The sequence below is a fragment of the Dama dama genome, chromosome 9 (assembly GCF_033118175.1).
Source record: "Dama dama isolate Ldn47 chromosome 9, ASM3311817v1, whole genome shotgun sequence".
Classification (NCBI taxonomy): domain Eukaryota; kingdom Metazoa; phylum Chordata; class Mammalia; order Artiodactyla; family Cervidae; genus Dama; species Dama dama.
Genome location: NC_083689.1, coordinates 74,811,122 through 74,835,959, shown reverse-complemented (window position 1 = coordinate 74,835,959; position 24,838 = coordinate 74,811,122). Strand labels below are relative to the sequence as shown.

Genomic DNA, 24,838 nt, shown 5'->3' with positions numbered 1-24,838 from the left:
GCTCTCCATATCCACAGTTCTGCACCCTCAGTTCCATATCCATGGATTCAGCCAACCATGGATCATGTAGTACTGTAGTACTTCCTACTGAAAAAAAATCCATGGACAAGTGGACCTATTCAGTTTAAACCATGTTGTTTAAAGGTCAGCTGCACTAGGTAGCTGTTGCTGTGTTGAATCAATGGAGACAGAATACATATAACTACCTGAGAACAGTTAACAGTCCGATTGGCAAAGTTAAAGTAAGTATCAGGAGAATAATAAATCACTTTAATTTTCCACTGGGAAAAAAATGGCACCATTGATAATTCAGTTAATTCTCCTAAATGTTCTCATCAGCCTCCACTGTTTAATATCTTGGTACAGGTTTGTATTTTTGGCATATTAATATCCTTATAAAATATAACATTTACCTAGTAGATAACAAAATGAATATGTAAACTATAACTAAAATGAGGAAAAAGCTTATTTAAGTGCCATGTTATGTAGTTAGATATGTAAGAGTTGTGAGAACCTGTTCAGCTATTTCATAAATGTTTTTAAAATGGTGTATATTCCTCCTTAGAGCTCATTTAGTACATACATTTACCAATATCTAGCATTCACGTCTGAGCGACTTCACTTTCACTTTTCACTTTCATGCATTGGAGAAGGAAATGGCAACCCACTCCAGTGTTCTTGCCTGAAGAATCCCAGGGACGGGGGAGCCTGGTGGGCTGCCGTCTATGGGGTTGCACGGAGTTGGACACGACTGAATCGACTTAGCAGCAGCAGCAGCGTTCACGTCTACATAGATTTACAGTTACATACCTGTCCTTTCTGATCAGGGTTTAGTAACATTTCATGCAGTTTTAACACCTCTTAGATAAATTTCAATAAATTTGTATTTTGGTTTATCCGAGGCCATCTGAATTGATGTGGGTTATGTTTTAATGATAACAATTCGATTTAATCACTCAGTTTCTAGAATCCTATGAATAAAATATAAAAGATGAATTTAATTTGCAAGACACTAATGAGGAGCATCAGTGCCTCTCTTCCTTCTGATATCTTTTAAAAGATATTTAATTATTTTTTACTCATTATCATTATGAAAGCTGTAAAGTCAGGTCTTATGTATTTGCATATGTTTTCTCTTATTTTTTAATCACATGGAGAGACTGCTAAACATTCCTACAGAGAAAACTGAAAGAAAGGAAGAAAACTGGGTCTACTTTCAGCTAATCCTGCACAGTATATTGAGCTGGCTTTTGAACTTGACCACCCTGGCACTGTTATGGATTGTTGATCTTTCATCTACAAAAATCGATGATGCAGGAGTTTATATTTGCTTTCCATTTGCAACATTCTATACTTGGTTAACCCAAAATGAAGGCAAGAAAGTTGGGTTTTTAAGCCAGCAGTAGCCAAGGAGTGTATACAATATACTGCTCCACTGTGTCAGATTCCATAATCTCAGACATCAAAATAACCTTCAAATGTTTTACTATCACTTTGGACAGTCCTATAAATGTCACTGAACAGCTAAGTCTTCTCACTGTGAAAATGCTTATATGTTTTTATAAAATAGCAAAGTGGCATGTAACTAAATACATATTTTCATTTATTTTAAATAATTCTTATTTAAAAAGAAAGTATTAGTTAAATTTTTGAGCACTATCTACCAGGTACTTTTCTAAAACGTTTTACAAGGATCAGTTTATTGTTCCTGCTTAACAACTCTGTGATGTAGATATTACTATTATTATCTCAATTTTCATATGAGAAAATGGAGGATCAAGAGAGGTTAGGTAACTTCAGTTCAGTTCAATTAAATCACTTAGTCGTGTCCAACTCTTAGCGACCCCATGGACTGCAGCATGCCAGAATTTCCTGTCCATCGCCAACTCCCAGAGCTTACTCAAACTCCTGTCCATCAAGTCAGTGATGCCATCCAACCATCTCATCCTCCTTTGTCCCCTTCTCTTCCTGCCTTCAGTCTTGCCCATCATCAGGGTCTTTTCCAATGAATCAATTCTTCGAATCAGGAGGCCAAAGTATTGGAGCTTCAGCTTCTCCATCAGTCCTTCCAATGAATATTCAGGACTTATTTCCTTTAGGATGGACTGGTTGGATCTCCTTGCAGTCCAAGGGACTCTCAACAGTCTTCTCCAATACCGCAGTTCAACAGCATCAATTCTTCGGCACTCAGCTTTCTTTATGGTCCAGCTCTCACATCCATACATGACTACTGGAAAAACCATAGCTTTGTCTAGATGGACCTTTGTTGGCAAAGTAGTATCTCTGCTTTTTAATATGCTCTCTACCTTGATCATAGCTTTTTTCCCAAGGAGCAAGTGTCTTTTAATTTCATGGCTGCAGTCACCATCTGCAGTGATTTTGGAGCCCAAGAAAATAAAGTCTCTCACTGTTTCCCCATCTACTTGCTATGAATTGATGGGACTGGATGCCATGATCTTAGTTCTTTGAATGTTGAGTTTTAAGCCAGCTTTTTCACTCTCTTTCACTTCATCAGGAGGCTCTTTAGTTCTTTGCTTTCTGCCATCAGGGTGGTGCCATCTGCATATCTGAGGTTATTGATATTTCTCCTGGCAATCTTGATTGCATCTTGCCTGGCATGAAGATTGCATCTTCATCCAGCCTGGCATTTTGCATGATGTACTCTGCATATAAGTTCAATAAACAGGGTGACAATACACAGCCTCGACATACTTCTTTCCAAATTTGTAACCAGTTTGTTGTTCCATGTCCGGTTCTAACTGTTGCTTCTTGACCTGCATGCAGATTTCTCAGGAGGCTGATAAGGTGGTAACTTGCCCAACTAATATATAAGGAGAAATGTATACTGAAGGATTTTTATATTATACTCAAGGGCTATGTTATCATCAGGTGACTTTTATTGAATTTACTCAGAAGATATTTATTTAAGGTACTCTATGTGCCAGGTACTCTGCTCGAATCAAGAGACAGTTACGTCTCTTCACAATGCCAAGCATCTGGATATACAACCATTGTTCAAATCCACATATATATAAATACTTGTTTTATTAATTCAGTAATTGATGCCAAGTACCTATTCTCTGCAAGGTATTGTCTAGCGAGCACTATGTTAAATATCTGGCATTTTGACAAGAAACCTATATTTTATTATAATGTTTCTACCTATTAAAAAAAACCAATTAGTCTTCACCTCTTCACCTGTATTGAAATGCCATTGATATTCCATGCCTCTCTGCAGAAAGCTTCTGTTACAAGATTTGTAGTGATGAAAAAAAAAAAAAAAAAAAGATAAATACTGAAATTTTACTTTAAAAATTTACTGTTAAATCAAGGTTTTATATGAAGAAAGGAAACTGGAGGACCCAAAACACACTCTTTACTACTTTAGTCCTCTATTGCCGTGGTCCCCAACCTTTTTGGGACCAGGGCCCACTTTTTTAGAAGTCAATTATTCCATGGACCAGGGGCAGAGGTGATGATTTGGGAATGATTCAAGCATGGTACATTTATCGTGCACTTTATTTCTATCATTGTTACAATTGTGATGTATGGAAAAGTACTTACACAAATCATCATAATGCATGAATCATATCATCAGGCATTAGATTCTCAAAAGGAGCACGCAACCCTCCTATGGACAGTTCATAGTAGGATTTGTACTCCTGTGAGAGCCTCCACTGATCTGACAGGAGGTGGAGCTTAGGCATAATGCTTGAGATGGGGAGAGGCTGTAAATACAGATGAGGTTTAGCTGGCTCACTGGCCGCTCACCTCCTGCTGTGCAGCCCAATTCTTAACAGGCCACAGAGTTGGGGACCCTGCTCTGTTGGCAATACTGAGTTGACTTTCCTCTTGTCCTATTCTTTTGAAGATGGCTGTATTCTAGAAAACTAGCCTTCTTGTTTGATAAATACCTTTTTCATGTGTATACACAGATTCAATTTTATAATACATTTCTAGCTATCTTGCTTGAAATTAGGAGTAAGTTGACCTTCTTTTGTTATTTTAAGTTATTTTATGGAAGGTGGGAATGCCATTGGCTCTAACAGTTTTATAACTGAGAGATGTATTTCGATAACCAATGAGAAATAGGATTAAATTTGAGTTAAGTCCTGGACTGTGAGTGTTCCCATAACCACATTAGGAAAATTTTGCCATCTTAGAAAAAGAGCAGTTATCCTTTGGGACAGACAGCTGAGTTCTTAGATTTAGGTGGAGAATATTAATGGAGTAGATTAATAAGGAGTTAGCTCTTTTCTGAGAATCTGCTTGCTATGCCATTCACTTTAAACCTAGACTTTCCTTTAAAATCATGAAAAATTTACTTTTAAATAATGGTTTTATATGAAAAAAGACATTCTCTAACAAAATAAAGGACTCTATATGTAATCATGCTGATAAAAATGTTGGTGATGTATAATCTAAACTCCACAATTTTTATTACAATTTGCGATGTTTGCAAATAAATGTGCTCCCATGCGTGCTTAGTCACTTCAGTCGTGTCTGACTCTTTGTGCCCCTATGGATTATAGCCTGCCAGGCTCGTCTGTCTATGGGAGTGTGTTGCCATTACCTCCTCCAAGGGATCTTCCTGACCCAAGGATTGAACCCTCATCTCCTCCATGACAGGTAGATTTTTTACCGCTGAGCCTCTGGGGAAGCCCTTGCAAGTAAATAACCCTTTTTGAAATCATTAGCTATTATCCAAAAACCTATTATTATGGAATCACAAGTTCAAGTCCTCTAAAATTGTTCCAGAAAAACTAATTTCTATTATCACACAAAGATGACTGCTCTTTTGAATAGAGAACTTCATATTTCTAGAAAAGTTAAGATATTGCCTGACATTGCTATGATTTACACAGATTCTCAAATAGAGGTACTATAATTCTTTGAAAAATAGTTTGCTTTCACTTTTTCAGAGATTTTACTTTCTCTCTGGCAGAAATGTGGTTAATTAAAAATCTCAAGAACTAAGAACTAGAGGATTGGCATTCTAGTCCTCAGTGTTACACTAACTAGTCACATGTCAAAAAGCAAAGAACTTAAACTTAAAACAAGTCTTTTTTTTAAGTCTTAAAAAAAGTCTTTGTTTTGTTGCTTTTGAAATTGGGGGGAGCAAAATGTGTCCTTCAGGCTTCCCTTGTGGCTCAGCTGGTAAAGAATCTGCCTGCAATACAGAACACCTGGGTTCAATCCCTGGGTTGGGAAGATCCCCTGGAGAAGGGAAAGGCTACCCACTCCAGTATTCTGACCTGGAGAATTCCATGGATGTACAGTCCATGGGGTTGCAAAGAGTTGGACACAACTAAGCAACTTTCACTTACTTACTTATAGCTCCTAAACTTGTAAAAATTCAACTATCTGGATGCAGATGTTCTTTGAAGAGATCAATGTGATAAACAAATATAATGTGTGCTTTGAGGGGGGATTTATGGGGGCCGGATGAGTTTGTAAAATATTGATATTTGCTGGATTTCATTGCATGCTTCCCTCTACATCATTGTTTACAATATAAAATGTGTCTATTCTTTGTAGTTATATTTATGCTTACTAATTAGTGATTAGTTAGCTTCCCTTGTGGTTCAGCTCATAAAGAATTCGCCTGCAATGCGGGAGACCTGGGTGTGATCCCCGGGTTGGGAAGATCCCCTGGAGAAGGGAAAGGCTGCCCACTCCAGTATTTTGGCCTGGAGAATTCCATGGACTGTATAGTCCATGGTGTCACAAAGAGTCAGACACAACTGAGAGACTTTCACTTTCACTAATTAGTAAATGTATGTTTGCCCCACTCTGTCCCATGAATTGAAAGGATAATTACCCTTTTATTATTTTATCAATAAAATGCTTTTATTATATAGCAAGTCTGCACTGACAAGCATAGTAGATGTCCAGTAAATAATTGTTGGATGAATGGAGCCAGGCTCCTTAAATGTGCTGTGACTTCGCAGTGGACACTGTTCATTTGTACTTACACTCTTAAAACTCCTGGAATTAATGTTGATTTAAATTTTTACGGAGTTCTTTGGAATTTAGATATGCTACACAGTCAAATTTAGAGATCATATCTGTGAATATTACAAAAAGTTAATGGCTCACTTCTTCATAATCACTTCTTTTCCGACTTGAAATCCAAATATTTTTTATTGGCAGGGGAGGGTTCATTACCATTCAGTATGCTGTACAGTTACTATAGTACTATGCTGTACTGATAAATGATTTTTCTCTTCTTTTTTTCTCTTAGGGTACCATCGAGGGCTAAGTGATAACGTGATAATGTTTGAGAGAATGAGATTCATAATCAGATAAACCTAGGTTCAAGTCCCAGTGATACCACTTCCTTGTTACAAGATTTAATACAAGCTGTTAATTTCTCTAAGCCTATTTCTGTAATGTGTGCCTAATTATTCTTCCACAGTGGGATTATTGTGAGGATTAAAGGTGGTAATATACTTAAAGTACTTGGCATGATACTTAACACATAATAACCTTTAGCTGTAGCTGTTATACTTTACATATCATCTTCTAAACAGTTTTTTTTTCTATTTTGTGTGTCTTCTGTGTATCTGTATATGTGTTTCCTTTTACAGATGGATATACAACCGATGACATTGAGTTTTATTGGCGTGGGGATGATAACGCAGTGACAGGAGTAACCAAGATTGAGCTTCCACAGTTCTCTATTGTAGATTACAAACTGATCACCAAGAAGGTTGTTTTTTCCACAGGTTTGTATCAGGGGAAATGGTTAAGAGAAAAGGGGCTTTATCATATTTTTCCAGAAGAGTTCACTTATATCAGGATTGGGTCCCAGGAAAGAATGGGGACTCTAGAGAACTTAGGTCTGTGAAAATGCTCAATTCCCCAACAAGCCCATTTGGAAACCATCCAGTTATTTTCAAGAAGGTAACCACAGCAAAGCAAATGTGTCTCATATACTAGAGGAGGGAATAAGTGTTAGAGAGGGAGTATGCAGAGAGAAATGACCCAGAAACAACCTGGGTCAGAGCTGTTCCCCCAGCATAATGCATCTCACAGAATTGATTATTATTCTTTGAAACACACTGAGGACAGCCAAGTCACAATTTGCCCAGGTCTGACCGCAGTGAAATTCTCTAAAGACAGTAGGATAGGAGGATTTCACATTTTCTCGGAGGGCAGGACTTTCCTTATGTAGCCTTACCTACCATTCGAAACTAAAAGATTTTCCAGATGTTTAGATTGTCTCGATGCCTTTACCATCTTACTCTTCCAGAACTGAGGTCAGGCCTGTTTTAGTCAGCACGGTTTTTAATCAAAAAGCCCAGGAATGTAATAATTTTCTCCATACTCACTAAAAGAAAATTAATAAGCCCCCAGGAATACGCCTCTTTTTATTTTTCTTATTGAAATGAATTCCTCAAGCACAGAAATAGCTAGTACTGTAACTGTGGATCTTGAATTGTCCTTCTGCTAAGGACTCAGGCACTTCCTGTCCCTGACAATTACTTCAAACAAGAATACAAAATAGCCTCCAGCTTTACAAAGAGAACAACAGAAACTTTTCCTAGATTTGAGGTCCTCTGAACCCCTGAGACACTATAGAACTGAGTTTCTACCTAAAATATTTTTACTTTAATATTAACATACTTGCTTCAGCCCATGAGGGCTAGACAAAGCTTTCTTTCAATTAGTAAGAATATTCTCCCCTGCCCTACATGTACACACCCTGTTTATCAGTGTGACTCTTTTATGTTCTAAGACCATGTTCTGTTACGTATCTTGTTTAAAATATAATTCCCTAGATTCCCACCATCAAAGGACCCAGTTTCAAGAATCTGATTCTTTAATTATATCTCCCACAAATATTGCTCAGGAGAAGTGTCTCCCCATCCACATTTTGGTGGGTCAGGAATCCCTTTGTAACTTTGATGGAAGCAATGAAATCAGAAAAAATACTGCATGCACATGAAAATGTCACAAAATTTCAGGGAGTTGCTATACCAACTGAAGCCTTGCCACTGATCCTCACCTTAAAATGCATCCAGGGGCTTGTTGAAGAGATGTCTTACCCTTCAGTCAAAGTGTGCATCCCTATTCTTATGTATAAAAATGTACAGGGTGGACTTGCTGAGAAACAATTAAAAGGGGAACAAAGGGACTGTCTCAAAGTGTCTTATCATTACAGTTGTAGAGAATGAAAACCTTTGATTCAGTGTAGGAGGCTGAGCAGGGAAGAGCTGGAATTCTTTTAATTACTGGTGAGTGTGGGATATGTTCAACACTGAGTAAGTCTTGCTAATTAAAAGCCCTGTTTTCTCAATTACTTTTGTATAAGGAAGTGCCCTTCACCAGAAGCTAAATTGAATGTAGGGAAGAAATATAAACTGTCTATGGGTCTTTAAAGGAAAGTATACTATATATACTGACTGATAATGATGATGTTTTAAAATTGTCTTTCTAGGTTCCTATCCCAGGTTATCCCTCAGCTTTAAGCTTAAGAGAAACATTGGTTACTTTATCCTGCAGACATATATGCCATCTATCTTGATCACTATCCTCTCCTGGGTCTCCTTCTGGATTAATTACGATGCTTCAGCTGCAAGAGTGGCATTAGGTAGGCATGGATCCGACCGCTGGCAGCATTTGCCTGTGTGTGTTCATGCACTGGTGTACTTTTTACTTACCCTCAAGTTGGTGATGCCTGATGAGACCTGACTGCACACATTACAAGAATTTGGACATGAGACATTGGATGATCTGATTCAGCGTTTAAATCAATTGAACACTAATTAAAACTCTTTCATGTCAAAATTAGTTAACTATGTAACTGTCAGTAATGAAATTAGTCGCATCTGCTGGATATTTTTATTGAAGCATAGTTCATGTAATAGTGCTTGATAACTGTTCAGTTTTTATCTGTGTTTTCTTACCTGGGAAGAGCTATCTTCCATCTTTTTTTTTCTAAGTAAGAAACAAAGAAATGCAATGTGTAACAAATCAGTGAGCAGAAAGAATTCTAAAGGTTGATTAAGGTTTTGGAATAGCATGACAGGGGACAGGAGACAACAAAGTATAAGAACATTGGGAAATCATCCATGGCATCACTTATCTTATGCTTTGATGTTTTTCCATTATAACATCAGAGGAAGAGAATAAATTACAGTTCATGAACATTTTTATGTTGCAAACTCAAGATATAGGAAATGTATTACCTTTTACATGATCTTTATTATTTTAAATTCTGACTAATCTTTATAAAATGTAAAGTTGTTAACTGCTCCACCAGTAAATCTAAGTTAAATTAGTGTTTCCTTAGCAAAGTCATTTATTTATTCATTCAACAACATTTTTTGTATACCTACTACGTGTCATACATACAAGGCACTGGAGATAAAACCAGTGCCCTTCTGGAAATTATGCGCTAACAGTAAAAGGTAAAAAGTAAATTTATTTTGCATATAATATGAAAATTACATAATATAGTAAACAGAGGAAGTAAGCAAAAGAAGGGGAGGGCATACTGGGGGACAGTTTAGCATCATCAGGGTAGACTTCATTCAGTAATTGCTAATGGACAAAGACTTGAAGAAGATCGAGTCACATAAATGTCTAAATGAGACTATTTTAGCAAGATGAAAAGGCCCCCAGGTAGAAACAGGTGAGCAAGGTGACCAGTAGGTGGGTGCAGATTGAATTTCAGCGTACAGATGTCAGGCAGAGGGAACTAAAAGATGTTGAAGTGGTCCAGGAGCCATCATAACATCTTTACTTTTATTCTGAGTGAAATTAGAGTCACTGAGCAAAGTGACATGATTTCACATATAAAGGAATAACTTTGGGAGAATCGATGACCTCTTAGACTGAATCAAGTCCGCTGTGATATAGTCTCCTAAAATACTGTAGAACACCTTGGAAACCAGTGACAGTTATAACTTATATTTATTTGGTTTGTGATATCCTTTTTCTTCATAGTATTGAAGATACCTTGGGGGAAGGCCCATACCTAATTGTGCTCCAGTTATATCTGTAGTGTCTCACACAGTGAATGGTGTTCAGTAAATATTTGCTGAATACAGGAATAAATGGAACTTGTAAATATCCTGTTATTCCAAAATAAAAGTCTCTTTTTCAATTTTATGCCTGTTACAGGAATAATAAGTAAGTTATTTACTTTTTAAAGAAATGTTTAAAATGTCTTTTACGTGAGTAGTTTATTACTAGGTCAGAAACACCTTAACATAAAATTTAGATAAGTATGAAATCAGTATTGTCAGTTTTATAATATACATGTAATAGTCATACAAGATAAGCTCTAGATGAAATAATGAAAAGTGAAATTGGAAAATGTATCAAAATGACTAATACAGAAAAGATATAAGAACTATAAAACACCTAGATCTAAAGTATAACCATGGTTTTTCTGGCCGTTCTCAGAATCAGATGCTCAAATTTATTTTTTCTGCGTCTGTTTCATGAACATGTAGACAAACAAGACAAAAAGTACAATTGATCTTATTAGAGAGACACAATTAAATCAGAAAACATATGTTCCTAAAAAAATAATAGAATCGAAAATTAACATTGGGCTGTCATTGGGTAATGTTTTAATGACACGGGCTTTGGAGTTAGAGAGATCCTAGTTCAGATGTTGACTCCACAACTTCACATCTGTGTGATCTTGACTTCTGACTCCTATTTTCACATTACTCTTTTGCTACAAAGCTGGACCTTATCAAACCTCAGGACTGAACTCCCAGTGCTTTTATCCAGCATTTCTCTGTCTGTCCCTCCAGTTATAGCTTGGAGGGAAGCTACTCCCCACTGTTGAAGATGCTCCCTCAGCTGGGCAAACAGTTATAACCTGAGCTAGTGTGGCATTTCCCATAAAGAATCTTGTGATACTTCTGTATTGTTAATCTGTGCATTATGTGCCTGCATTCCCAACCCCAAAACACGAAGGCTAGATGCCTGCTTCCTGTTACTTTCCACCTCTAGTTTCCATATTTTTGCCCTTTGTTCATAGCATCTATTCATTGATTTCAATATGCATTCATTGATTTCAATACTATTACTATTATTTGGGGGCTTCCCAAATGACGCTAGCAGTAAAGAATCCACCTGTCAATGCAGGAGATGAAAGAGATGCTGGTTTGATCTCTAGGTCAGGAAGATCCACTGGAGTAGGAACTGGCAACCCACTCCAGTGTTCTTGCCTGGAAAATTCCATGGCCAGAGGAGCCTGGTGGGCTAGAGTCCATGGGACTGCAGAGAGTTGGCCATGATTGAGCAACTAAGCATGCACGCGCGAGCGCACACACACACACACACACACACACAATTATTTTATTTCCCCTTCATTACTTTCTTATTCTGAAAGACTCTAAGCTGGCATTCTATTTCCTGTCTTGTAAGCTTCCCATCTGTGCTCCACTCTGATGCCGGAGCGATTGTTCTAAACACAATTTGTCCCTAATGCCTGCCTGGTTGAAGCTGGTCAGTGGCTCCATGTTGCCTTCAATTTTAAGTTCAAGCTCTACATTAAGCTCTCTGTATGTGGCTTTCCATTATGCAGGCCTTACTTAATCTTCACTTTTCTCATCCTTCTTCCCAGCATATCCTTTAATGTACCCACAATGAATTGCTTGAGATTCTTTTGATGGGCTGTGTACTTTCATCCCCACAAAGCACCTCCCTAAAAAACTCTCTCCACTACCAATACCCTTATATCTACTATCACTTTTGATCTCCAGGTTTTGGTTGCCTGGGTAACTCCAATGCATTCTCCAGGACTCAGCTCCAAAGGTGGAATTTCCTGATCATTCCCCTGCCACGTCATGGGCTAAATTAGGATCAACTCTGTTTTCTCAACTCTCATCTTACACACATGTCTGTCATAGCATTTAATTCACATCTCCATGTCCCACACTAGATACATAACTATAACCATAAAGCTATGGTTAAAGGAAATGTCCCCAATGATTAATGTTTATTATAAATTAATGATTTACACATATTTCCCACACCTATCACAGGGCTGATATATAATAATTGCCCAGTATATATCGTGTGCTTCCCTCAGAGCTCAGCTGGTAAAGAATCTGCCTACAATGCAGGAGACCCTGGTTCAATTCCTGGGTCAGGAAGATCTGCTGGAGAAGGGATAGGCTACCCACTCGAGTATTCTTGGGCTTCCCTTGTGGCTCAGCTGGTAAAGAATCCACCTGCAATGCGGGAGACCTGGATTCGATCCCTGGGTTGGGAAGAGCCCCTGGAGAAGAGAAAGGCTGTCCACTCCGGTATTCTGGTCTGGAGAATTCCATGGACTATATAGTCCATGGGGTCGCAAAGAGTCAGACACAACTGAGCGACTTTCACCCACTCGCTCATATATTGTGTGGGATATATGAAAAAGTAAAAGAGTATAGTTAACCTTTCCAGCTATGATGAAAGCAGCGAGCAAATACAAACATTGTTACTCTGTCTCATTTTTGCAGGAATTACAACTGTGCTAACAATGACCACTATCAATACCCACCTCCGGGAGACTCTCCCTAAGATCCCTTATGTGAAGGCCATTGACATGTACCTGATGGGGTGCTTTGTCTTTGTTTTCATGGCCCTTCTGGAATATGCTTTGGTCAACTACATCTTTTTTGGGAGGGGACCTCAACGCCAAAAGAAAGCAGCTGAAAAGGCTGCCAGTGCCAACAATGAGAAGATGCGCCTGGATGTCAACAAGGTAGGTTCAAAGGGCAAGCCCTCCTTGCTTCTTAAAGTCATAGAAGAATGCCTGCCATATAGGTTCATGGTCTTGTTAACAAATGAGAAAACAAAAGCCCAGGGAAGACATCATTTGTGATGGAGACATAATCAGGCCCAAATTTATGACACAACATTTAGATGCCCTTTACCTTAAGACTAGGGTGGCCCAAACCGTGGTCATCTGAGACCACTTTTGTGACTTTTTCCATTTATGAGTAGAATGTGTACTATTATTTACTTTATGTTTATCTAAATTTACTCATTCTATCTAAATTTATCTGTAAAGGAAATTTCATATCAGTTATATCAGTATTACTTGCTGGAAGATAATCTTAAATGAAACTACACTATTAATTCTAGGTTATATTACATAGAGGCTATGGGCCTGAGCGCTGCATCCTCTTTGATTTAAAAGAGAAATAAGCAAGTACAGATGTGTGTTAAAGACTCACCAGCAACAAACTGACACTTGGTTTGTGAAGTCATCAGATGGATAGAAAGAGAAGTGGAAGGGAAAAAAAGAATAACTTTTTTTGACAGATAATTAGTTAATGCCTTTCACATTACCACCTTAAATCCTTGAAGCATTTGAGCACAAGAGGCCACCATGTTGCTTAAGTCAGGCGTAGTCAAAAAACAATTTCTACACAGTTTTAAATCCAGTCTATTCTCTAAAGCGATGGTTCTCAATCTTGGGTTCCCGATCAAATGACAAGGAAAAGTATTAAAACTTACTGAAGCTTGGGTTTCTTCCCTGGAAATTCTGATTTGGTTGTCCTGGGGTATGCCTAAGCATCATAATTTTTAAAATTCTCCTAATATTATTCTAATTTGCATTCAAGATTCAGAATTTCAATTTTGAGCCTGTTGATAGCAGGCTCAATTTTGAGCCTGTTGATAGCAGGCTCATTCCAATAGATCTACCTGTCTGTACTTCAAAAATACTTCACCTGGCTTCCTGTTATGTAACTTTCTGCACTGAGCAGAATATTTATGCACATGCTTTCCCTGAGTCCAAATTTAGACCCTTCAAAATATATGAGAAAAACAAGGTCTTATTTTAATATATCCCATAAATAGTGTTTATAAAGTAGTACGTAATGTGGATTTGATAAATAGCTCATAGTGATGGAACTAAGAAAATGGTAATACTTTTAAGCCATCTGGAGTTGTTAACCATCCAATAATTATTTAATTGACATTTTAATATTTCTGACTTCAATTTAATTCCAAGGATAGCATACCATAAATCATCTCTGCCATTAAATTTTATTTGGAGCAAATCCAGTGAAAATTTCTGACTCACTGATGTTTTCCATATATCCATAGGTCTGATATTTGATTTTGGGCTATTCTCTAATCAAAGGCATTCCTTTCCCAGGAGATGATTTTCATAATAATGCAAATTTTAAGTGTGGTCTTATAAGTCAGTGAACCACAGGGTCTAGGAAGTTGTCAATCCCTTTTAAATGCTCTGAGTTTCAGTTATTGGAATCTGTTAATAGATTCCAAGGTAGCATTATGGCCCTCTCAGGCTATCAAATGAGAGAATGCTTTTTAAATCCATTTTATGATTTTTCTGATAAGAGTAGCTTTAGTAAAGAAGAGAAAATGAATAAATAAATAAAACTATCTCATAGGACTGCAGTTGGAAATGAGACTCAATCAATTGCCTAATGCAAGGCTGAGTTAAGATAACATCTGATCTCTTTTTACTTTCATCTACCCTATTTTTTACTTATCAATTTGCATTTAAATGATACATTTAAGTACCAGAGAGTGGCAGTTTTGTTGCAAACTGAACATTGGAAAGCTTCAGACAGTTTTAAATTCAGTGTACAAGATGGAGGTAGGGAATGGTTCAATGGGCAGGTACCCCATAGTGATGCAGAACCCATCCTTTTGGCTAATGTTGCATCTGCAATTCAGAGCACAGAATGTGAGAGAACAAAAAAGATACCAGAGTTCTTCTAGTGCAGTGGTTCTCAAATCACAGGCAGTTTTGCCCCTGGAAGAGCGTTGACAATGTCTGTAGAGGTTTTGGATGGTCAGAACCAGGAGGAGGGGATTATCACTGGTATCTAGTGAATAGAGGCCAGGCGTGCTGCTGAACATCGAATAGTGCATGGGACTGCCTCCACATGACAATTATCCAACCCAAAATGTCAATCCTTCTGAGGTTAAAAAAACCCTGTGCTAGTCCATTCCTCTGCTTTCCAACGTGAGAAAAACATGAGATGCTTGTCCTGTTCTTAAACTCTTTAGCATTAATTGTATGAGTTGTTTCTCTGCTTTCTCAATCAGCATGCATAACATCATGGTATCAGGAGTTCCCATTTAGCGCAAAGTTCTGAACAAATATTTTTGAGTCAGGTTTGACATTTACCATTTAATAGTTGTGTGATAATAGGCCAAAAAACCCTCTCTGACCCTTCAGTTTTCTGATCTGTAAAATGGACTTAAGTCCTTTTTCATCAGTTATTATGAAGTTATGATAAAATGTAGAGAGACTAGCATAGTTCCAAGCGTATGATTGGCACTAGGTAACTGATGAATATTAATAAAATTATAAGCATAATTATTTTTTAAAATAAAATTTATAATCTCCAGTCCTATTGGTGGTACTTGCCTGTGCCTTTTACATGCTCTGATATGTAGGATGAAATCCCATCCCTAAAACGAGAGTATCATCTACAGAGGAATGTTTCACACTGGAAGTTTTAAAGTCAAAGCAAAGAAATCATTTTTCAACAGATACTAGCTATAAAATCTATAACAGACCAACCAAAAACTGTATCAGTTATTTCTTAGGCCAGAATACTTACAGCCATTTGATTAGAATTTAAAAGGTAACTATCTAATACCAGACTCCTTTTTGTTTTTTTCCTTAGCCCAGCATGAAAGGTTAGAGGAGACCCACAGAGGACTCTGATTGCACAATGCTGTCTTTCTTGTCAGCATTATGAATAATGCTACTTTCATTCTTATCAAGAATGTTCCTTCTTTTCAACTGTAATTCTACAGTCATTTTTTTAAAGCTCAGGCACACATAATCAACCAAGTATTGTTGGATGCTCTGGAGAAATCAGTCATGAGGAGAAGGATTCACTTTTATAGGTTCTGTTGATAGTTTTTTTAAGAGACAGAGACAGCATGTCAGATAATCTAAAGTGATTTTTAAACTGTTCTGTGTCCTGAGGTCAGAGGGGGATGAAAATGGGAAGCCTAGCCAGGTGGGAGCCCACTCACTGTTGCTCAAAAGTGTACTTCCAGTTTTCTAATCTCTGTATAAGCTTCCTGTAAGGTCTTATTTTAACAAGAGTATCTGCAGCTCTTAGAGCAATCCTCAGCCTTGTGTTTAAACTGATGCAGAAACTAAGGCTCTTAAGGAAAATGAAATAGCCAAGGTAGCATAGCAGAGTTAACAAGATTTCTGAGACCATCTAGGTTTTCCAGTCCTTATCCAATAAAATTTAAAAGTCAATTCCACATTATCCATATTTTCAGTTCAATTAACATCACCTAAAATAAGCCTGTCTGTCTATACACAAGAATCCATAACTGACAGTCACTATTACTTTCACAATTGTCTCCATGTGACAAATTAAATTGTAAATACTAAGATTTTTTAAAACAAACCTCAAACTAGTAAGAGTTCTACTGAATATTTTTCCCAAGCATCTTTAGGAGTAGTTAAAAAAATGCAGTCTCTTTTTCAAATGTTAGGAAAGCCCTCCTGTTACACCTTGCATTCTTCTATTTTGTGTGTGTCTCTTGTGTGTGTGCCTGTAGAATTTTCTGTTGATAATTTCACCCACTTCTCTTGTTCATGCCTCCAAGTTTTAGCTCTTTTTTTCTTTTAAGCTTCATGTTGTTTTCTTGTTTATTTTTCTGCCAATAACTAGGTATATATATATTTGAGAATTTAGTTACTTCATCTTTTCAGTACCATTATTCTTGGATATGTGAATTGCCTGCAGTATCCTTATTGTATTGAGAGACCCACAGCCACCAATTTTCCAAATAAAGCTGTGCTGAGAATATCTCTATTGGGGGGGACATCCTTCATTCTGCATTCATGGGTTTTATGAGTCTCTAAGTTGTCTTTTTCATTGAACCTAAGATCTTTTAAATTTATTTATTTATAATGTTTGGAATTAGATTTTTAAGTGATACATTAAAAAGATATAACTATTTAGAAGTCCTAGTTTCTGTTAACATCGGTCTTTCTAAAGGCCAGTAGCATTTATCTATATCCAATTTACTTTAACCACCAATCCTAATCTAGTGGCATCAGTCGACTTAATTAGCACATTCTCTACTTTGTCTTCCAGATTTTTTATAAAGATATTAAACAAAATGGGACCCAATATCGATCCTTGTGGGACCCAACTGGAAACCTCTCCCCAACTAGACGGACTACCAATTACGATTTCTCTCTCTATACGGTTAGATAGCCAGTTTTTAATCCATTTATTTGTATTTCTGTTGGAGCCAATTTGTTTAGCTGTTCCCGTTAAAATAATGTATGGGGTTTTTACAGATAACCTATGGACTTGTATCCATAGAGACATGGGGATGTGTTAAATGTTTTCGGGGGACCCTAATGAGATTTTCCTGTTTTTTTTTTTTTAATGTAGTTATGATGAACCTAAGCTTCAGTGTTCCATTCAGTCATTATTGTTGTGCTAAAGAAAGAAACCAGATGGATCATGTTTTGAGAACTCCTTTTCATTTGTATTGAGAACATGGAGTGTCATTATATGCCCTGGCGTTTCTTAGTTTTCTTGTGTTTCTTCTGGTTGGTGGAATAGGTGGAAAATTATAGTCCTTCCCTAGGTTGGCTCAGAATTCAGGAACCTATATTTTTCTGTCCTAGATTATTCATTTGCATCTGAGAATGTTATGTTTGCATCAAGTCCTTATTTCTTTAGTATTATTTATATTTTACAAATAAGTATTATCTCAGCAGGCCCAGTGTTGCTGTAATGATAGAAAAGAGGCAGTAATTGAGATTGTTTTTTGTCAATGCTCGTGACTTAAATGAACTCCAAAGAAAGTCCACTGAGGACTAAAACTTGGAGTTTGGTTTCTGAATCCTCACATGTTTACACTTCTTAATTGGCAAATTGTCATTCACCTTGCCCTCCAAACTGGAGGAGGGAAAGGAGGATGGTAATAGTCACTAGTCCAGATTGTCATCTCCTACGTGTCTCTCAGTTTTCTTTTATTTCTCGATGAGGCAACAAATGATACTGAATCTGTGAATCTTCCCTATGAGGACTTGATGCCAGATGAGTTGTCATTATTATATCTTGAAGTATCATGTTCTTCCTTAGTTTTGTGGCTCTAACCCCAAATTCCTTGATTCCTCATTGTTAGTGCCTTTCTGATGGGAGACAGGTATGGTTAACCTCTTAAATTGTTAGTTTGCTGTGCTATTTTAAGTTGTTTTTCAAACTTTGTTACTTGGTGTGTTATACAAAGCAAAGAGTCTGATAAAGGGTATCAGGTAGATTCCAGAAGAAGAGATGTTTGAAACTTCATTACTCAACTGTTCTAATTCTAATCCCCTACTATGCCTATTCCCTTAGGCTATGGTGTTGCTGCTGCTCTTGTTTTTAACCAAAGTCACTATTGTGGAAGTGGAATTGGACTGATTTGACTGGGCAGTATTCTAGGTAGAATGCTAATCATGTAGAAACATGTCTGACAGAGTTTGGGCTTATAATGAAAACGGTTGAAAAATACTGTATTTTTCAAAATCAGAATCAGGGTATACTGCATGATTGGTCTGTGATTTAAACTGGGTTAAAGTTACATGAAAATTCAGGAAACTCCTCAGATTATGAGACTATTTGAAGGAAAATTTGCCTCTTTGGTGCTCTTTTCCACTGATGGCTTGAAAGAGTTATTGATACTCTCTGATGCCATGACGTGCACCCTCATTTGTCAAGGACTCTTTCTAATTCATAAAACAGTATGTTAAAGGGAATGATTTACATTGAAATATGAATCTTAATGTCTTCTGCATTTATCCTTTTCTTTGTTGGGTATGTGTTTACTCCGTCCTTTGAATTCTGTTTTAAGTTCATGTTTAGAATATGAAATAAGGGTCAATATTCAAAACCTGTATTAAACCTATTAATAGGTTTAATAGGCTATTAAACCTGTAACCTGAAAAAGTGTTAAAATGTATTTGACAATCCTCAGAGTTAAGAGGGTGCACCGGGATGATGGTAGCTGTTAGACTGAACTGGGTTCAGTGTCAAAGTGTGGTCTTTTATGAGCTGAGTAATATTACACTTGTTTAACCTTTCCATCCCTCAAGTTCCTCAGCTGAAAACTGAAACACTAATTTTTGCTTCATGGGGCCACTGAGAGGATAATTTCTTAAGGTCTTATACAGTACCAGACATAGAGCACTCTATAAATAGTGGCTGTTCTGGAGATGGTAGCAGTGTATATCTTTCCTAATTTTTATTTTGTTAGATCTATCACTGTTTTTATGATTATAAAACTAATTCGTGGTCATGTTTAAAAAAAAAAATGTGCAGAAGGCTACGAAAACCACCAGTGTTGAAACATTGTTAACATTGCCCTTTTTTCATTTAGCGACATACTTTTATATAAATAATTATGCTCTGCTATTGAATGTATGCTATTTTCTACTTACCTTTTTTGTGTCTTTAGGTATACAGCATTTCTAATAACCACAAAATATTTCCTTGAATGTACCATAATTTATACAACGAGCACCTGTTGTTAGACATGCATTGTTTCTAAGTGGTTTTCAAATATAAACAACTAAAATAAGTATTCCATTACTGACATGTTTGTACACAATTGATTTCTAAAAATTTCTTAAAGTGAAATTTCTGAGTCAAAAAGCATATGCCTTTAAAATTGTGAGGCATATTGCAAATTGTTCCCTAGAAACGTTCTACTATGGTTTACATACCTACTATCAGAGTGTAGTGGTACACACACCACCCAGCCCTTAAAACAATGAAAAATTAGAAAACTGATGTCTGTTTTCTGTTGTAAGAAGTGTTAGAGAAGTTGAAATATAAGAATCCAAAACCCATGTGCACTTTTCTGTGTCCAAAAGCCATAGAGGATAAAATGGCAATGGAAAAGCAAAATAATCAACACCCAGCTGAAACTGGAGCTCTACAGAGAGACAGAAATGCATAAGGAGGGCCAATAGCAGGAAAACCCTATAGAAAAAGTCTCTCTCAAAATAAAGCATCTAAACAAAGAAGCAGCATGGCAGCTATACAGGAAGGCTCTCAGATGGCATATTTCTCTCCCTGTGTCTCTCTTTCTCTGTCTCTCACTCATTGGCAGAGACAGAGGAACTCAGCATGCAAAAGATAATGACTCTTTATTGGAAAAAGTACTTCAGGATATATTAAAACTTTAATTAAAAAGTATTTTTCTTGGAAAAATTGAAAGAGAATATGAAACAAAAGGCTAAGTTTAAACATTTTCTTAGACACTAATTAAATCTAAAATCCTAAGAAAGAAAATCAGTATGGCAAAAAGTCTTAAGGGAATACCACAAAGTTCAGGCTGTAGAAAACCATGTGAAATACAGAAAAAAAAAAAAAAAGAAATACAGATAAAAACCACTTAGAGAAAACAATAAATATACAAGACAGGTACAGCAGAGTAAGCATGCAGAACTATGGTTTTCATGAAATATAGAATGAAACAAAAAGCAAATAGAAAAAATATTTAAATCTTTACATCATTAACTGATTATAATGATGGTGATTAATATTTCTTGAATGCCATGTATCTGCTTAGACACTCTACATATATTGTCATGACATAAGTCATTATTACCCTATGTGTTGTAGTAGTTATAATTTTATAAATGGTGAACAGAGACCTGGAGAATGTAATTAATTTTCTTAAGGTTGGATGACTAAGAAATGGTTGAACAGAAAATATGACCAAAGGATACGTTCTAACTACTATGCTATACATTATGTTTATACATACCAGTAGTGAAATCAATCAGTAGGCTGAAAGGATATACTGAGTTCCAAGATAAAAATTATATAATACCATTGCTTCTTTATCATATTCCTTTAAAATTACTTAAAATTTCAGTCAGAGAAAGTGAATGACCTACGAAGAAGGGAAAATAAATCTGAAACTATTCTACAGCAGTATTAAATTTATAAGACAATGGAAAAGATGTAACAGCGTTCTGAGGGGGAGAAAATGTAACTGAGAATTCCATGGTCTGTAAAGTCCATGGGGTCGCAAGGAGTCGAACATGACTGAGCGACTTTCACTTTCATTATTGGTATTATTTCAAGGCAAAAGAAGGACAATCTATCCTTAGTATGCAAAATCTAAGGGAACAACCAAAGAAAAATATTATGGCTTAATTTTAAAAATCTAGCCCCCAACAGAATGTAGTCAAAATAAAAAACTTTAGAATAGAAAAAGTCAGTATATGCTAGTATGTAGAACTGAAGGTAGCATGTAGAACTAAAACTATATGACTCCAAAATTTAAGTTAGAAATAAAAGATAATTGAAATATTTTTTTAAGAATTAGATACAGAAAATATATTAAAAATATAAATCAGGATAGGTGTGATGACGATGGAGAGAATATTTGTTTTCTAATTCATAGCAAGGACTCAATATTTGCATTTTATTCTTATAGTTTATGAATCAAGGATTTGAAGGTTAAGAATATCTTTTAAATTAACATAGACAACTTACACAACTATGTTTTTTAAAGGGTCTACCATACACTACCTTAGGGTCATCTGAGATGTTTGGTTAAAAAGTAACTTCCACCTGAAACATAAGTCAAAATCTTGAGTAGGAATGCTGAGGAACTGACCTTTCCATTTCTAAGAACTTTGGATGTTACGCTAAAGCATGAAGTCTGAGCCGTTATAGATGAAGAAGAATCAAGAACTGACAATTTACCTTATAAAACCTTAGAAAATCAGGAAGAAATAAAAGAGAAATGCAGAGCAACATTATTTTCTAGTTAAATATGAAGTCAACCTAAGTGCCCATCAATAGAAAAATAGAAAAAGAAGATGCAGTGGATAGAGTAGAATATTGCTGATTCATTAAAAATGAAATATTGTCATTTATGACAACATGGATGAAACTAAAGGGCATTGTGCTAAGTTAAAATGAGTCTGACAGATAAAAACAAATACCACATGATCTTACTTATGGAATTCAAAAAACAAATGAACAAATTATATGAAAACAGACCCACAGATATAAGATTAAACTGCTATTTGTCAGAGGGGGAGGGGTGTCCATACTCTATGGGCAGAATAGATGAAAAGTATTAAGAGGTACAGACTTTGATTTATATAATAAATAGTTGGGAGGGTACAGACATCATAAGGGATATTGGTCAGTGATAATGTAATACCTTTGTAGGGGCAGATGGTTACTAGCCTTATTGTGATGATAATTTCATAATGGATACAAACATCAATCATTATGTAGTGCATCTGGAACTAACAGAACATTATGCAGGTGGTGCAGTGGTAAAGAATCCCCCTGACAAGGCAGGAGACACAAGAGATACAAGTTCAATCCCTGGGTTGGCAAAATCCCCTGAAGGAGGAAATGGCAACCCACTCCAGTATCCCCTGTGGGATAATCCCGTGGACAGAGGAGCCTGGCAGGCTACAGTCCATGGGGTCACAAAGACACAATTGAGCAACTTAGCACATACATGTCAACTATATTTCACTGAAAAAAAGATGCAGATAATGTGTGTAAATTTAGACACCAGAATAAGGATAAGGACAACTTAAAAAAAAAATGTAGAGCAGAAATTAACATGATAGAATTAAGACCATTGTCTTAACTATTATAACTAGAACATATATCAACTCACACATCAAAAGAATAAGATTAAATCAAGAACTAAACCCAATAAAAAACTATTTATGGAAAAATATTATAAGTAAATTCAGACAAAAACAAATGAGGTAAATACAAATCTTAAAAAAATGAAGATTGAATATTATTACTATATAAGGATAAACTGAAGTTAAAAAATATTGATTGAGAAATATAATAATTGCAATCCAAAGCAAAGATATAATCCTTGATTTATAGTTCATATATAATTCATAAAACTAAAATTGAAATAGCATCCAAATAAATTTAAACGATTGAAAGTAAAGAGGAAAAATGACAGAAACATTACCTAAGTAGTATATTTAATAAAATTAATTAGTTGTATAAACTCATTTTTATACAGCTAAGGGAAACGCTACCCACTCCAGTATTCTGGCCTGGAGCATTCCATGGACTACAGTCTATGGGGTTGTAAAGAGTCGGACATGACTGAGCGATTTTCACTTTCATGTATCAAAGATACAATAAAAATTAATTTGCAGAACATTTGGAAAATAATGGCAGCTTAAAATACTACAGAGTTAATTCTAAGGAATGTGGCTAAAATAGTTAATAGTCAGAAAGTTGTAGTTTCAAATAAATCTCTAGATTTTAGAAAGTAGACATATATAATTCAAGAAGTTAAAAAAAGATCAACCAAATATCTTAAAGAAGAAAGAAATAAGATATATTATAAATTAACAAATCAGAAAATTAAATAATTTACAAATAAGTCAGTTACTATTTAAAAAGTTGAGTACAATCAGGAACTAATTGACCAAGGAAGAGCTTATTAAAGAAGCAAAGAGGGAGCCAATATGGGTATACCACAATAGATGTTTTTTTTGTAAAGCATGACAATCATATAAAAAGTTGCAATTAAAAGAAAATTATGAAAAAAAAAGAAAATTATGTGAATGTTAGAAAACATGGTTAAAATATATGATATTCTTAGAAATTATAAATGATCAGAACTGAGCCTAGGAGAAAGAGAAAACAGAAACATATTAATTACCAAAGATAAAACTAAGATAACTGACAGAAAATTTAACTCACACTGCAAAAGGTCGACTGGCCTAGAAAGTTTCATCAATAAGTCCTATCAAATTTTAAAAAGCAAATACCTCCATGGGTATTAAACTCTAGCAGATCCTAGCAGGAAAAAAAGAAAAAGAAATCTTGCAAATGATTTAGAGAGTGATATACCCACTCCAGTATTCTTGTCTAGAGAATCCTGTGGACAGAGGAGCCTGGTGGGCTGCTGTCCATGGGGTCGCACAGAGTCGGACACAACTGAAGCGACTTAGCATGCGTGCATACTTTGGAGAAGGAAATGGCAACCCACTCCAGTGTTCTTGCCTGGAGAATCCCAGGGACCGGGGAGCCTGGTGGGCTGCCGTCTATGGGGTCGCACAGAGTCGCACACGACTGAAGTGACTTAGCAGCAGCAGCAGCATAACAGGAATAAGATGCCAAAACCTATGTAAAAAAGAACAAAAGTACATAAAGGCGACTATGCACCCACTTCACTAATGAACCTCAGTGAGGGAAAATAATCATTCTTAAATTAACTTTTCACATTGAATCCAGAGAATACAAACAGCAAGCTACAAAATAACCACATAGTGTCACTTCAAAATAAAAGTATATTTACCATATTAATATGTGGAAGAGGTGACAAGATTTTCATCCTTTTAGTAGATACCAAAAGATTTTCAAAGATATCTACGGAAGTCAGTATTCATTCTTGTTTGGAGGAGGAAATAGCAACCCACTCCAAGATTCTTGCCTGGGGAGTTCCATGGAACTGGGGAGCCTTGGCGGGCTGCAGTTCATGGGGTCACAAAAGTTGGCCACAACTTAGTGACTAAACAGTAACAAACAACAATTCATTCTTGGCTATAAACATAGAACCCTTTAGGAAACTGGGGAGTAATGACTGCTTCCTTGCTATGGTTTCTATCTACTCAACCAAAGGCTCTGTCTCTTACTTCTGGTCTAAAAGGTGGGATAGTAAAGGCAGAAACAAGAAGTAAATCTCACCATCACCACCATTATTTAACTTTTTCAAAATTATTAGCCAGTGAAGTTATATGAGAGAAAAAAAAATTTTTTAGAAAAGGAGGAAAAATAATTTTACCCTTAGCAAAAAAACAAAAAACAAAACAAAAAAAAATTTAGTCAAGCAA

At 36.2% G+C, this 24,838-nt stretch overlaps 1 protein-coding gene across 1 annotated transcript in view; it reads left to right on the top strand.

The window, feature by feature from the left end:
- The window catches only part of GABRB2 (gamma-aminobutyric acid type A receptor subunit beta2), a 264,157-nt gene that overhangs the window by 215,028 nt on the left and 24,291 nt on the right, over window positions 1-24,838 (top strand). Inside the window, exons 7-9 of the mRNA XM_061149482.1 lie at window positions 6,591-6,728; window positions 8,444-8,596; window positions 12,477-12,721. Coding sequence (XP_061005465.1) covers window positions 6,591-6,728; window positions 8,444-8,596; window positions 12,477-12,721 — 536 coding nt within the window. The remainder of the gene's footprint in view (window positions 1-6,590; window positions 6,729-8,443; window positions 8,597-12,476; window positions 12,722-24,838) is intronic.